The 17,311-nt window shown below is 41.3% G+C and overlaps 1 protein-coding gene across 1 annotated transcript; it reads right to left on the bottom strand.

Annotated features, from left to right (window-relative positions):
• Positions 1–13,368: 13,368 nt before the first annotated feature.
• LOC103411826 (protein MIZU-KUSSEI 1) lies at positions 13,369–14,593 on the bottom strand. The gene has a single exon (XM_008350446.4). The coding sequence runs from the start codon at positions 14,421–14,423 to the stop codon at positions 13,677–13,679; it is 747 nt and encodes a 248-aa protein (XP_008348668.3). The 5' UTR covers positions 14,424–14,593; the 3' UTR covers positions 13,369–13,676.
• Positions 14,594–17,311: the final 2,718 nt, after the last annotated feature.

Raw genomic sequence — 17,311 nt, forward strand, 5'->3', positions numbered from 1 at the left:
TATATTGCATGCCACTATTAGGGCAAATCTGAAGTTAAAAATTGAAAGAAACAAGGGATCGAATTTAGTGGTCGCCTTTTGATTTAATTTGGGTGATTATATCTCTGCGCATCTTTATTTCTACTCACTAATAGACCCTTCACTCCCCAAAATTTTCTAATTCACCACTTGGGTTAATAATGGAAGGTAATTGAATTTTGTATATTTCTAACCCACTTCCACTACGCTCACCACTTGGGTTGGGACTAACTCCCTAGGGATTCCCTTCCACAGAGACAATAAGGATAGGCAGTAAAACCGCCAAACTGGAAAACTGATCCGAATTGTAAGATCGCAGGCGACATCGCACATAGACAATGGCTCTGGCCAGTAGGTGGCCTAGAAATAATTAGGATAAGAGAGGGTAGGTGAAACCAGTGGGGTTAGGAGATTTATTTAGGAGGCCGTCCACGAAGGCAAAATATGGCCTTCTAAAATTCAGAAACTCGACCCATAATTTGGTTGGTTTATTCTTGTTTTGGACACTCTGCCACTCAATGAAAGTGAAAAAGTTTATGCCAAAATTGAGATTATCAAGCCACTTACCGTAGTTTAGTAGAAGGCTTCGGTTCGACTACCACTTACTGCAGTGTGTTTAGCTCTACCCCGGTCCTATTTGTTAGAATAGAATCGTTGATTATGGATTTTTCTCTGTAATTATACTTTCTTATATATCAGGTAATTGATCATTGTAACTGTTAATGATGCTGCACAATAAAAACAGGAACAATATTACCATAGAATGAAGAACATAAAAATGAAAATCTGTCTTTGGTTGAGTCGCGAACAATATCGCTTTCTTTAAAACGTTTCGCGGTTCTGCCCAATGTGTGCAAGCAGTTCAAACAACACCATGCTGTCCCCAGGATAAAACAGCCCATAATCCTTCTGTCTAGACTCTCCCTTGCACTGAGGAAAGTCCGAAAACTATCACCCTCAAACTGCTCAGAATGCTAAGTGTTTAACTAAGTTTTTTTCAGCTTTCTAAATCTTATCTTTCGACTAAAGAGAGGTCCTTATATTTATACAGAAAACCCAAAGTTAACGTTGAAGAGGTTGAGGAAAATATGGCCTAAGAATCATGCCAAAAAATCTGGAAGTGATCACCTAGTTGAGGAAGACTAGGTCTTTACTTTTATCTTCAAAACAAAATCTGTTTAATAGAAAAGAAGTGGTCATCCATAAGAATAGGAGAGCTAGTTTCTGAATAAACTATAACTAGTTTTTTTAAATAAACACAAGGTTCCATTAGTAACTATGGTTGTAAAGTTTCATCAAGGATAGATTGAAGAAAAACTTGCAAAATAAATTTACATCGTTAGGCTAATTGACGGTCCCAAGCCCGGATAAAGGAGGAGGGGGAGGGCGTCAGGTAGTCGACAGCCGGCACTCCATGATCACGTCGAATCCTTATGAAAATGAATCCAGAACAAAATCGCGCTAAAGCTAGGGCGTCACCCGTAAGTGGCGCGCTGTGTGGCCCAAGCACAGTGATAAGTGAGCAAGGGTCGCTGTATCTCCATCGGCACCCGGATGCAATGTTAAATGAGCAAGGGGGCCATAGAAACTTCTTTTCGAACGACTCCACTCAAAGTTGTTTGGGAGCATATGCTCCCATCAACTTTACCCGGGACACACAAAAGAAGTACTTTGATCCTCTTAGACGGGGGAAGGTGAATAAGCTAGGACAGAAGGGTAGAGTTCAAGAGAGCAAAATGCGTTTAGGAACGTGGAATATAGGAACCTTAACGGGAAAATCTATGGAAGTAGTGGAAGTTATGGTGAGGAGAATGATAAATATTATGTGCCTACAAGAAACTAAGTGGGTTGGTAGTAAGGCAAATGATCTAGAAAACTCAGGGTTTAAACTTTGGTATTCGGGCACAAATAGAACGAGAAACGGTGTTGGCATCATCGTGGACAAGACCTTGGTACAAGATGTTGTAGATGTCAAGAGGGTAGGAGATAGAATCATGGCAATCAAGACTGTAATAGGACAAGAACTTATCAATGTGATTAGTGCGTACGCACCTCAAGTAGGGTTGGATACGAGTTCGAAGGAGAAATTTTGGGAAGATCTTGGAGACTTGGTGCAAGGAATTGCTCAGACGGAGAAGTTATTTATAGGAGGAGATTTAAATGGACACGTGGGCAGGGAGACAGGCAACTATGGAGGTTTTCATGGTGGCCATGGTTTTGGGGAGAGAAACGAGGATGGGGAAGCTATCTTGGATTTTGCAATGGTATATGATCTCTTCTTAGCCAACACCTTCTTTAAGAAGAGAGAAGAACATGTGATCACCTACAAGAGTGGGTCGTCAAAAACACAAATAGATTTTCTTCTAATGAGGAAAGGGGATCGTATAACTTGTAAGGATTGCAAAGTTATACCAGGAGAGAGCGTGGCTAATCAACATCGCTTGTTGGTGATGGATGTACATATCAAAAGAGTAAGACAAAAGAACAAGACTTGGAAGTGCCCAAGGACTAGATGGTGGAATCTAAAAGAAGAAAAACAAGCCATTTTCAAAGAGAAGGTAATCTCCCAATGTGTGTGGGATAGAGAGGGGGAAGCTAGCCAAATGTGGGATTCCATGGCTAGTTGTATCCGAAAAGTAGCAAAAGAGGTATTAGAAGAGTCCAAGGGCTTTGCCCCACACCAAAAGGAATCTTGGTGGTGGAATGAGGAGGTACAAACAAAGGTGAAGGCTAAGAAGGAATGTTGTAAAGCCTTATACAAAGAGAGGACCGATGAAAATGGTGAAAGGTATAGAAAAGCGAAGCAAGAGGCAAAGAAAGCTGTCAGAGAAGCTAAGTTAGCGGCTTACGACGATATGTATAAACGACTAGATACCAAAGAAGGAGAGTTGGATATCTATAAACTATCTAGAGCAAGGGAAAAGAAGACAAGGGACCTAAACCAAGTGAGGTGCATCAAGGATGAGGATGGAAAGGTTCTTGCTACAGAGAACGCGGTTAAAGACAGATGGAGAGGTTATTTTCATAATCTTTTCAATGAAGGACATGAAATGAGTGCTTCTTTAGGGGAGTTGAGTAACTCAGAAGAGTGTAGAAACTACTCTTTTTATCGTCGAATCCGGAAGGAAGAAGTGGTTGTAGCTTTGAAGAAGATGAAGCATAAAAAAGCAATAGGCCCAGACGATATACCAATCGAAGTGTGGAAACTTTTGGGAGAGACGGGTATAACATGGCTCACTGACCTTTTCAATAGGATTTTGAAAACGAAGAAGATGCCAAATGAGTGGCGAACGAGCACTTTGGTGCCTATCTACAAGAATAAGGGCGACGTACAAAATTGCATGAACTATAGGGGTATTAAGCTAATGAGTCATACAATGAAGCTCTGGGAGAGAGTCATTGAGCATAGATTGAGGCAAGAGACACGGGTTTCGGACAACCAATTCGGGTTCATGCCAGGGCGCTCAACCATGGAGGCAATCTATCTCTTACGAAGATTGATGGAAAGATATAGAGATGAGAAAAAGGATTTACACATGGTCTTTATAGATTTGGAAAAAGCGTATGATAGGGTCCCAAGAGACATTCTTTGGAGGATTTTAGAGAAGAAATGAGTACGAGTAGCATATATCCAAGCTATAAAGGATATGTATGAAGGAGCAAAGACTGCCGTAAGAACTCATGAAGGACAAACCGAAAGCTTTCCCATAACTGTAGGATTACATCAAGGCTCATCCTTAAGTCCTTACCTTTTTGCGTTGGTAATGGATGAGTTAACAGGACATATTCAAGATGATATTCCTTGGTGTATGCTTTTCGCAGACGATATAGTGTTGATAGATGAAACTCAGGAATGGGTAAATGCAAAGCTTAACCTTTGGAGAGAAGTGTTGGAATCTAAAGGTCTTCGCCTAAGCCGATCAAAGACAGAATATATGGAGTGCAAGTTCAGTGCAAATGGAGGCCAAAACGAGTTAGGGGTGAGGATCGGATATCAAGAAATACCAAAGAGCGACCGTTTTCGTTACCTAGGATCTATCTTGCAAAAGAACGGAGAATTAGATGGAGATCTCAACCATAGAATACAAGCTGGATGGATGAAGTGGAAGAGTGCATCCGGCGTGTTATGTGACCGCCGTATGCCACTGAAGCTCAAGGGAAAATTTTATAGGACGACAATAAGGCCGGCGATGCTGTATGGCACAAAATGTTGGGCGGTGAAACATCAACACGTACACAAAATGGGTGTAGCGGAGATGAGGATGCTTCGTTGGATGTGTGGGCACACGAGAAAGGATAAGATTAGGAATGAGGATATCCGGGGTAAAGTAGGAGTAGCCGAAATTGAAGGAAAGATGAGAGAAAATCGGTTACGGTGGTTTGGACATGTGCAAAGAAGGCCTACTGACGCTCCGATTAGAAGATGCGACTATGGGACAGAGGTTCGGGGCCGAAGGGGTAGAGGAAGACCTAGGAAAACTTTGGAAGAGACTCTAAGAAAAGACTTAGAGTACTTGGATCTAACGAAGGACATGACACATGATCGAGCACAATGGCGTTCTAAGATTCATATAGCCGATCCCACTCAGTGACTTGGATTTTCCAAGTCTCCAACCGAGAAGTTTTCCTCACTCGGAAAATTAAGGGAACACTACCCCAACCTACATGCTCCACTCAGAAAGCTTCAACATACAAGCTTCATATAGCCGATCCCACTCAGTGACTTGGATTTTCCAAGTCTCCAACCGAGAAGTTTTCCTCACTCGGAAAATTAAGGGAACACTACCCCAACCTACATGCTCCACTCAGAAAGCTTCAACATACAAGCTTCAACAAAAGAAAATTCAAAGAACTTAGCGAAGAAGGCTTTGGTGTATTTAACACAATACGTTGAAATGAAGGAAAGCTTATTTATTGATATCCCCGATAAGCTACAAATATGTATATATACATGAGTTAACATAAACACACAAGAGGGAGCCTTCACAAAGGTTGCTTAGGAGAAGTCTCAGCAGTCGGTAGAGCCCCAGAAAGAGAAGGCACCGGAGGGGGATCATTCGGAGCCTCAGTACTGGACAGAACCCTAGAAGGAGGAGGCATCAGAGGTTGATCATTTGGAGCTTCATTACGCGGTACAGCCCCAGAAGACGAAGGCAATAAATGCCTTTGGAACAAACCCACAAATCTCTGATGATCAAGTAAAACCTGACCATCAGTTTCCTTCATCTGGTCAAGCTTCCTCTTCATGTTTGTAGCATAGTCATGTGCGAGCCGGTGCAACTGTTTATTCTCATGCTTGAGCCCTCTAATCTCCTGTTTGAGACTCATCACTTCAGCCGCCAATGATTCAACTTGGCGGGTTCGAGCAAATAGGCGTTGGGCCATATTAGACACAGAACCTGCACACTGAACACTGAGAGCCAGCGAATCCTTAACAGCTAACTCATCAGACCGTTTGGAAAGTAGTCTGTTATCTTTGGGAGTGAGAAGGTTCCTGGCCACCACCGCAGCGGTCATATCATTCTTCATCACGGAATCCCTAACGGTAAGAGGACCAGTAGGGGAGACGAAGGATGGGCGCCATATGTTGTCTGGAGAAGGCGGGGCTGCCTCTTCAACAAGGTTCAAGTCAAAACGACGGTCGGAGGGGCCAGACATTTTCAAAGGTGTTGAAGAGAGAAGAGGTCAGACAAATCAAGATCTTAGAAGTGCAAGAATGAAGCTTCTACTGGTGGAGATTCAAGTGTGCTTTGGAACTTAATGCCAGCCCCTATAAAAATCTGCACTCGACGGAGCTTCAGAAATCGAAGAGGCGCCTGCTCAGAAATCGAAGAGGCGTTTGCTTTCTCAAAAGCTGGGCTGCTTAGAGATCACGAGGGTTGATCTCAGAAATCGAAGAGGCGTTTGCTTTCTCAAAAGTTGGGCTGCTCAAAGACCACGAAAGCCGATCTCAGAAATCGAAGAGGCGCTCGCTTTCTCAAAAGCTGGGCTCCCCAGAGACCACGAGGGCCGATCTCAGAAATCGAAAAGGCACCTACTTTTCCAGCCTTGTCAGCACCTGTCACACGCACACTCAGCTTTGCGGAAATTATGGGCATTCTGTTGAAGACTTCTGGGGAAGTAGAAAACACATGAATCTTACTGTTCAATCACCCACTTCCCACACGCAACAATAGCTCATGGGTACCACAGATAACTTTGCCAAAGTTCTCTGCCAAAGTTGAGCACGTGAAGCTTGCAGCTCCCACTACATCGCTCTGACCAAGAAGGGTAAAAGAATAGCAAAGAAACAGCACTAACAAAGTTTAGACCCATAAATTTTGAAGGTCTAGCTACCATATTATTACCCACAAGGGTAAAGGAACAGTACCACTGCTGGATAATTGGAAAGTCCCTGTGTGTCAACCTCTGTGCTTCGCGGCAAGGTAGACTAGCAAACATGCCCAACCTTTACTCACATTCGAGAAAACACTCCCAATAAGATTGCTTGCTCCAAAATCGAAGAGGCACCGTCCTCCGAATCTCGAGAGCCAGACTCCCAACATGACTACTTTCTTAAAAATCGAAGAGAGGGTAAAGGAACAGTACCATTGCTGGATAATTGGAAAGTCCCTGTGTGTCAACCTCTGTGCTTCATGGCAAGGTAGACTAGCAAACATGCCCAACCTTTACTCACATTCGAGAAAACACTCCCAACAAGATTGCTTGCTCTAAAATCGAAGAGGCGCCGCCCTCCGAATCTCGAGAGCCAGACTCCCAACATGATTACTTTCTCAAAAATCGAAGAGACACTGCTCCCCGAATCTACGAGAGTCAGACCCCCAACATGATTGCTTTCTCAAAATCAATGAGGCATCGTTCTCCGAATCAATCGAAGAGGCGCTCGCTTTCTCAAAAGCTGGGCTGCTCAGAGCCCACGAGGGCCGATCTCAGAAATCGAAGAGGCACCTACTTTTCTAGCCTTGTCAGCACCTGTCACACACACACTCAGCTTTGCAGAAATTATGGGCATTCTGTCGAAGACTTCTGGTGAAGTAGAAAGCACATGAATCTTACTGTTCAATCACCCACTTCCCACACGCAACAATAGCTCATGGGTACCACAGATAACTTTGCCAAAGTTCTCTGCCAAAGTTGAGCACGTGAAGCATGCAGCTCCCACTACATCGCTCTGACCAAGAAAGGTAAAAGAATAGCAAAGAAACAGCACTAACAAAGTTTAGACACATAAATTTTGAAGGTCTAGCTACCATATTGTTACCCACAAGGGTAAATGAACAGTACCACTGCTGGATAATTGGAAACTCCCTGTGTGTCAACCTCTGTGCTTCGTGGCAAGGTAGACTAGCAAACATGCCCAACCTTTACTCACATTCGAGAAAACACTCCCAACAAGATTGCTTGCTCCAAAATCGAAGAGGCACCGTCCTCCGAATCTCGAGAGCCAGACTCCCAACATGACTACTTTCTCAAAATCGAAGAGAGGGTAAAGGAACAGTACCATTGCTGGATAATTGGAAAGTCCCTGTGTGTCAACCTTTGTGCTTCGTGGCAAGGTAGACTAGCAAACATGCCCAACCTTTACTCACATTCGAGACAACACTCCCAACAAGATTGCTTGCTCCAAAATCGAAAAGGCACCGCCCTCCGAATCTCGAGAGCCAGACTCCCAACATGATTACTTCCTCAAAAATCGAAGAGACACTGCTCTCCGAATCTCGAGAGCCAGACCCCCAGCATGATTGCTTTCTCAAAAATCGAAGAGGCATCGTTCTCCGAATCTCGAGAGCCAGATACCACAGACCAATTTTTCAAAAGTGCTCTGACAGAGTTAAAACATGTGAAACTGGCAGCTCCCACTACCGTGCTATGACCAAGCAGGGTAAAGGAATAGCATTACTACTTGTTGTTAGGAATACTCCTATATATGTCGACCCCCATCCCCAACGGACAGGCAGACCTGCAAAAATGCTCAACCCTTCATCATATCTGAGAGGGCACTCCCAACGAAGCCTTTCGAAATATTCAGCTTTCTTTCCCCCCGATAATACCTCTGCAAACAAGCTATACTAGAGCAAGAATATCTCATATCATCAGGGTTAAAAGCAAGAGTATCCCATATCATGCTTTTTCCCTATCTTTTCCTTTGGCCTTGTTTTTACCTGCAAGACAAGGAGAAAGAGAGCAATCAGTCAACACTTGGAATCAAGCTTCCAGCCAGGAACTGACTGCCTGGAACCCCTTACCTGATTACTTACCTGGCATTGCTCTCGAGTACTTATCTTCAACATCTTATGTTTCCAGGGAAGATTCCGCATCTACTTGAGGAACAGATAGGGCAAGTGCGAAGGATACAAGGAAGCATGTGGAGACAAGCGTAACAGCACACGTGCCGATACATCCATTACTCTGTCAAAAGCAAAAGTATCCCATATCAGCAGGGTGGAACGTACTCTAGATTTGATGGACTTGTTTTGACCCTCAAATTCTTCAGCCGGCCTTATACTCTGGAGGAAACCAGAAAACCCTCCAGCTCAGTTCAAGAATAAGCCTGTGGAAAGTTACTTCTTCAAAAGCAAAAGTATCTCATATCATCTCTTCTCATTTTTCTTCTCTTTATCCTTCATGCTGCTGCAAGATGGGGAGAAGGTGAACAATCAGTCGGAACTCTGATTGCTTACCTTGTCTGTCACCTCTTTCAGCAGACCCCCTAGCTCGGTGACTTGGGGGACTCCTACTACATGGCTTGTATCGCGCTTGACCAAGCCTGAAACTACAAGTAAGCTTCAAGTGAAATTGATACATTACCTTGTGCATCTCCACCAGTTAAAGATACCACCCCTGGATGGAGGAAGAGTACTTCCAGAGAAGATGCCACATCTACCTATGAGACAGATAAGGCAAGTCAAGACGACACCACACTCCGATACTTAGAAGTTTCGTGATTACGAGATCATTCTCCCACAATACTTCCTAATGTCATTTGTACTAAATCATTCACTTGTACTCACTAAAGGAGAGCTTGAACCTATGTACTTGTGTAAACCCTTCACAATTAATGAGAACTCTTCTATTCCGTGGACGTAGCCAATCTGGGTGAACCACGTACATCTTGTGTTTGCTTTCCTATCTCTATCCATTTATATACTTATCCACACTAATGACCGGAGCAATCTAGCGAAGATCACAAAAAACGACCGTTTTCGCTACCTAGGATCTATCTTGCAAAAGAACGGAGAATTAGATGGAGATCTCAACCATAGAATACGAGCTGGATGGATGAAGTGTAAGAGTGCATCCAGCGTGTTGTGTGACCGTCGTAGGCCACTGAAGCTCAAGGGAAAATTTTATAGGACGGCAATAAGGCCAGCGATGTTGTATGGCACAGAATGTTGGGCGGTGAAGCATCAACACGTACACAAAATGGGTGTAGCGGAGATGAGGATGCTTCGTGGGATGTGTGGGCACACGAGAAAGGATAAGATTGGGAATGAGGATATCCGAGGTAAAGTAGGAGTAGCCGAAATTGTAGGAAAGATGAGAGAAAATCGGCTTCGGTGATTTGGACATGTGCAAAGAAGGCCGACTGACGCTCCGGTTCGAAGATGTGACTACGGGACAGAGGTTCAGGGCCGAAGGGGTAGAGGAAGACCTAGGAAAATTTTGGAAGAGACTCTAAGAAAAGACTTAGAGTACTTGGATCTAACGGAGGACATGACACAAAACCGAGCGCAATGGCGTTCTAGGATTCATATAGCCGACCCCACTTAGTGGGAAAAGGCTTTGTTGTTGTTGTTGTAGGCTAATTGACGAACACCTAAGCAAAGGGGGAGAGTGTCTGTCAAAGGATCTCCGATGCCTAAGTCAGGAAAATAATTCTAGAGAAACTGAACTAAGAGGATTCTAGGTAGTAAGTAACAACTACCAATCTCCTTGATTGACTTGTCTATTTATAGGAGAGACCTCTCATATGCAGTTTGACAATATGGTAGTAGACTTTTGCTAGGATGGTGCATACCTTACTATACGGACCGTTTGATCATATTTCTACTGGTAGGCTCGGTATTTGGCAGATGGACTAGCCAGACCGAGGGACAGCTAAGGGAGATTCTGAAGAGTAAGGACATATACCCGAAAGGGCACAGTTGTAGGAGTATGGATATATACCTGGTCCGAAGGCCCAAGACCTATAGGGTAGGCGATGCTTAACCACTGAAGTATCATGTATGATCTATTCAAGATGTCAAGGACAAATTAGTCATAGTGAATTGATAATCCACATGTCATTCACCTATTAGGCATGATTAATTGAAGTCTACACAAATGCCCGCACATATAGCTACTTGTGTTTAATTAGGAAACAAAAGGAGATGCAATTCCTTTTGATTAGTACTTTTCTTCGCAAGGTAGGGATCCAAGTCTTGGTGGGAAAATGATTCCTTTTTGCTCCTCACAAGGCTTCAATATAAATAGGGGATAACCCCTGTAGATATGCTCTCAAAATCCTTAGGACTTTTCTTATATCTCTGGCTGGTAATTTGAATTGGCCTTTACGACAGTTTGATATGCATTATGCTTTCCTTCATAGAGATCTTTCTTCCAAATTATTCCAAAGAACAGCAAGATCCTTCACTCCAAGGTACTTAGCTTCATGCCTTCATGAAGATGGTGACGAAGGAAAATCATTATTTTCACGCAATCATGATTGATTGCCTTTTCTTGGTTGTGTTTTCAAGGTTCTTGACATTCACCTTCAAGAAAGGTACTTGTCCATCAGTTTTCTACCATTCATATTCCAAGTAATGTTGAGAAAATCCAGTTTGGTCCCAAATGGGGAAAGGCCGTGAAAAAGAGAAAGGCAATGATGGAGGAGATTGAGGCATTATGAAAAATCAGGATTGGAACTTGGTTCCATTACATAGAGGTAAAAGGTAGTTGGTTGCACATGCATGTATACTATGAAATACAAGGTAGATGTTACGGTGAAGAGATACAAGGCAAGATTAGTTGCAAAGGTCTACACTCAAACTTATGGAATTAACTAAGTAAAGACATTTGCTCATGCGGCAAATATCAATGAGGCTCATGTTTTCTTATCTTTTGCTGCTATTGGCCTTTACAGCAGTTTGATATGAATTATGCTTTTGTTCATAGAAATCTGAAAGAAGATGTTTATATGAATGTACCTTCAAGATATGTTGCGTCTAATAATCCAAAGATGTGTAAATTGAAGAAAATCGTGTACGGGTTAAAGCAGTCACCTAGAGCTTGGTTTGGAAAATTTTATGCGGCTATGAAGAAATATGGTTTCAAGCATAGCAATTCGGATCATTTATTTTCCTTAAGCATCATTAGGGTAAGGTAACTGCTCTCATAATTTATGTTGAGGATATGATTGTAACTAAAGATCATGATCAACAAAAGATTCCAAGACCAAAAAAAGTATCTAGCTGTCGAATTTGAGATAAAGGATATTGGTAATTGAAATACTTTTTGATAATCAAAGTTGCTTGTTCTGAATAAGACACATTTCTTTCATAATGAAAGTGTGTTTTAGACTTGTTCGCTGAAATAGCCCTGTAAACAGCCATATACACTTAGATCATCACCTTGGAGAATGTCCATATTAGGTTACATCAAACAAAGATCATTATCAAAGGTTAATTGGAAGAATCTGTCACGCACACCAGAGCTGATATCGCATATGCAGTATGTGTTGTAAGCCAGTTTTTGGACATTATGTTTTAGTTGAAAGAATTTATCTAGTGAAGATCATATGAAGCAGTTTTTCATATTTGTGGATATATGAGGTCTGCGCCATGAAAGAGATTATGTTTTATAAGAATGACCATTTGAGAATAGATGGATATACTGATGCAGATTTAAGAAGAGACAGATATATCTGAGGTCTGTGCTATGAACTTGTTTTCCGATAATAAGGCTACAATTCACATATCTTACAATTTAGTTTAACGTGATCGCACAAACCTGTTGAAGTGGATAGGCATTTATCAAGAAGAAGTGGAAGGGACATATTAGTCAACTTCTATATACGAAGATTGAAGATCAACTAATAGATATCTTGACTAAGGCTGCATCAAGTAAGGTATTCCAATACTAACTTAACAAGTTGGGTATGAGCGATATCTATGCAACAACTTGAGGTGAAATGTTTTCATGAGCCCAATTTAAAATAGGAGTAATTATATTCTTTATATTTATTTGCTTGTAGAATTTTATTTATTTTTGTAAATAGGTTAAGAGTTATTGTTTCTTTGTCCTACAAGGATTGTATTTTTATAAAATATTCGCCTCCACATGGAGATATAAAACAAAAAATATTCTCATAAACCCTAGGCTCCTATTTTAACACTTACAAGCTCCATGCCCAGATTATTAAGGATGATGATGATGATGAATTACTTAAAGAAATGAAGAAAGTTGGAGTTTCACTATAAAACCAATTGGCAATATAGAGTAGCCCAATTACTTATAAGCACATGCAGTGTCTCTCCTTTTCTCGATGTGGGATTTATACTCTCAACGCACCCCCTCACATGTGGCAAATTTTCAAGCCTAACCTACTCTGATACCATGAAGAAAGTTGGAGTTTCACTATAAAATCAATTAGCAATATGAAGAGAGGCTCAATTACTTATAAGCACATGCAAAAATTTTCCTTTCCCTGTGGGATTCTTACTCTCAACATGATCCTACCCTCTATCAAAGCATAGTTGGAGCGCAAATAGGACTTTACTAGGCCTAATATTTCATATATTGTGAACACATTCTAAATATATTGGCTCGTTCAGAAGTGCTTTAAATGAATAAAAGCACTTTTAGAGAAAATATTTTTAGGTCCTAGAATCACTTCAATTGTTTTTTCAAGATTAACTTGTATTTTTACTAAGGACTCGTTTCAAAAAACATTTTCACCAAAAGCGCTTCCAGCCATTTTAAAAGCACTTCCAAACGACTGCAACAATTAAGTACTATAAGGAACCTTGAAGACTTGAGTTACGTATAACTCATAATTATTGTAAGCTAGAGGTCTAATGTTTGACGCATAGTAAGTACGATACCTAATTATTACAATTGACCTAAATGTGGCTTAGCTCAAACTTCCTTCCCTCCACCACCCACCCTACCTTATCCTCACTTAACGTGAATTATCAAACATGAATGCTCTTAATCACTTGAGTTACAAATCTTTTCCACTAGCTACAATAATTGATGCGCACTAATGAAGAACAAACAAAGAAACAAAAGGAACAAAATCCGCATATGGAGTATATACTACAGAATATATTCTTCTTAGTCAACTGATTTGATTCTGATTAGTACGAAAATTACTTTATGTTACAAAGTATGAAGGGGAAAAAAAATTGTATGTCTTTTCTCTCATGAACAAACAAAGAACATTACGACTTAAAGACACGACACAATATTTCAGGGCCAAAACGTAGGGTCTATCCACATAAAGCAAGATGCGATATACACGGTCTACAATCCCAACATTGCCTCCATTGAGGACCAATTTGGAGGTGTATATACTTTTCCTCGAACCCTTTCAACGACATTAACACTTCGTGCCTTGCATGTGGACCATTGTTTTTTTCTTTCCCAGCAATATTGTCCTCAGACTTCACTTGATCGAATTAGACCCTGACGAAGAACACACTGAGCTCAGGGCCATTGTTCCCATCCGGATTCATCATATAATATGTCTCCGAATCCCTAGACCCAACAACACGTTCGAACTGTGCTCTCATGTACATTAGGTCACCATCTGGCAACTCAGTTTCATTTGGTAGCACCCCAGCTCCCATGGACACTGCATGCAACACTTGCATCACACTCAAGTCATCCTCCGTCGGCTCCCTTCTAACTCCGTACCCTGATTTCTTCCCATTGCAATATAACACCCATATCGGCTCATCAACGACCTTCGTCTTCTGGCCCGGTTTCTTTTCGCACTCTAGGGCTATTCTAACAAGCCCCATTCCCATATCTTGGAGGAGCTTTCCTGTGGGTATCCCAAGCTCAAGGACAAGCATGGGAAGACATCTAGGGCTTTCCTGGATAACGAGGTTAACCCTAGCTTTACGGCACCCAAATAGGGTTCCAGTCATCCGTGTCCCTCCGTGGAGGTGTCCATCTCCAATACGGTTTCCGTGGAGTGAAACAGGAATCTTGCATGAAGGAGATATGATTGGAAATGACCGGAAAACAGCACGAAAGCGCCGGAATAGTTTTGTAGGTTTTGATGGACCTTTTTTCGTGGATGGTTGGAGGGAGATAGGCGGAGGTGTATTCATAGTTGGTGTAGTTGGTTTGGGGTTTTCAGACCGTGGCGACGACGCTGGTAGCAGTGGCGGTGGCGGCTGTGTTTCCGCTGCTGCCATAAGAAAAACTGGTGGTAGGTGGAGCTGGAGACGGCAATGCTTGAGAGATGACTTAGGTGAGAGCTTGGTTGTGGAAATGAGCTAGGGTGTATAAGAAGAGGAGTTTTAAGTTTGTGATTTTGTGGTGTGCACGTTGCGAGTATTGTTGAATAGTTTAACAGGGAATTAAGGATATGGATTGTTTTATTCGTTGTTTATGGATGGTTAGGCTTTTAGTTTGGTGGTTTAGCTAAAGATAGATAACTATTGTTTTATGTTTTTAAAGGAAAACAAGCTAGTGATCAAGCTATGACAATTTGCGTACATCTCGAAGGCTGGAAAGACTCACAGGTGGAAACCTTTAGCACTAGGCATTGTGTATATAAAAGATAGCAATAAGCAAGTCTAAGTAACCATATCCATAACAGAATCGATCGAATAGGTTGAGAGTGGTGTTCGATCATTCATGTCAATTATCATTTTTCTCAATATTTGTACTCAAGGTATTTACAAGTCGTTTACGAAATGATGAACTTATCATTAAAGCTTTCACATAAAAATTGGGTGGAGAAATGGACATAAGGTGGGAAATAAAGTGACACATTTTGACAATAGAAGGAAATCAAACGATAACTGAAATCCACGAGAAACCATAAAAGACCTCTCAAAGTTTAAGATTGAAAAAAGAAAGATACCAACCCTAGCACCGCACAAACGATGGTTTCATAGTCTACCTTCACCCTAATCTTGCTAGGAATCACAATTGAAAGCAAATTACGAAACATCCTGAAAACTTTAAATCCGAATTTAACATAGGAAACGAAGAATTTTGGTCTAAATCAGATTGAGTTGCACCCGTGACGCGAAACGGCGAGTCATAGAGCCAAATCAGAGTTTGGAGTCCAAATCTACATTGTAAGGACTTTGTTACTGAATTTGCGTTTGCCGGGTTGGTTTTGGATGCATACTGCCACCTTTTTCTACATCACAGAAGCACTCTTTAATTTTCTACAGAAGTACTTATTTACTAATCAACTTGATAAGTAAGTATTCTTAATTAAAAGAAGAACATTGATCATCATTCCTTTCAAATTTGAAAGGCCCTATTATATGAAGGTAATGTTCAAAACGAATTTTATACAAATTGTAACACCAATACAACGTTTTTTTTCCCTATATGATTAACGTAAAATTTCTGTTTTTAATTCTTCTTTCATTTTAAATTGTCACGCAATATTTGAAGGGTAAGCTAATCAGCCGTCCGGTACTGCTGTTGACTTTTGTTCTTGTCAGTTGACTATGAAGATATATTTTACTTTAGGTTTCTTTTCTCGTTTAGCTTACATTTTTCATAATGTTTAAAAATAAAAAAAAATGGATAACTGGTGACAAACCACGGTTATCCACCATTTCAACCTCAGTTGACTATGAAGATATATTTTACTTTAGGTTTCTTTTCTCGTTTAGCTAACCTTTTTCATAATCCACCATTTCAACCTCAGTTGACTATGAAGATATATTTTACTTTAGGTTTCTTTTCTCGTTTAGCTAACCTTTTTCATAATGTTTAAAAAAAATGGATAACTGGTGACAAACCAAGGTTATCCACCATTTCAACCTCACCTGACCACAAGTCTGACTTCCATACTAACAGTAGGTTTCGAACTCAAGACCTCCCGCTTTTAATTTAAAGGAAGCCTCGCAATCCGTCATTTATCATTGAGCTACCAGCTTGTGATTACCTTTTTAATAATGTCTGGTTCAATGAATATATTGTCTTACTCAATTCCAGATGTTGAATATACTTGTGTTTAATGTATTTCAAAAGATATCCGCAAGATGATAATGTCAGGTAGCTCGAGAACGGCAGTTTTTTGAGTTGTCGCACAACAAGTAAGGGATTTTTTTTTTTTTTTTGGGGGACAAATGTGACTTCATTAACAACCCAACAACTATACAAAATAGGAGGCTGAATTACAAGTCCAGCAAAAAATAAAAATAAGGCCTCCAAGCTAAACAAAGCCCAAACAGAGAATTGGGCCCAAACAGGAAAACAAAAAAAGGACAACAAGCCAAAGCAGCCTGCACCACAACCGCCATCGATCGGAATCCACCATCGTGCACCTCCATCCCCGGCAAATATCAGAGATATAGCCAACCGATGTCCCATAAGTGGTGGAAAAGAGAGCTTCAACCTGCCTCCATTAAGCACCAAATAGATCTGAGCCACATATTAAAGGAAACCAGAGGGAAGGAGATCCCACCAGTAACAATGCCAATAAGGGCATACACATGGAAGGTGGTTGTGTTTCCACCGAAGCTGGAGCTATACGCACCTTCCGAGAGGTCGGGACGAGTCGCGTGAAGAAAAATGGCCTGCAAAGCCCAAATTGAGTAAGACAGAGGAAGGACAAAAGCAAGGTTTGTTGGATAGGATGGTGAAGGAAGAGAAATAAGGATGTGAATGGGAAATTGAGTTTGGAAGAAGAGGGGATCAGAGCTAGGAGTGCAGGTAAATTGGGCCGAAACAACGGGGACAAAACGCAGGCCAACGAGCATGCAGAAAATAAAAGAAGGAAAAGAGAAGCGGGAGACAGCCACCGACCCTGGACACAGCCAGGGCCGACTACGGAAGAGGGAGGAAGCAATTAAAAATAAACTCTCACAAGGGGAGAAAAGAACTCTCACGAAAGGAGAGAAGGAACTCTCACGAAGAGGAAAGTTGAAAATCAAGTTTGGTACACTTTGAGATATGAGAAAATGCGTGGCTCATTATTGGACTCGTTTGAAAGTACTTTTAAAATGGTTAAGACCGTTTTAAGTGAAAATCTTTTTGGAATTAATTCTTAGTAAAAACGCAAGTGAATTCTGAAAAAAAAAAAAAAGCACTTGAAGTGCTTCTAAATGAT

The sequence above is a fragment of the Malus domestica genome, chromosome 02, assembly GCF_042453785.1.
Source record: "Malus domestica chromosome 02, GDT2T_hap1".
Taxonomy (NCBI): Eukaryota; Viridiplantae; Streptophyta; class Magnoliopsida; order Rosales; family Rosaceae; genus Malus; species Malus domestica.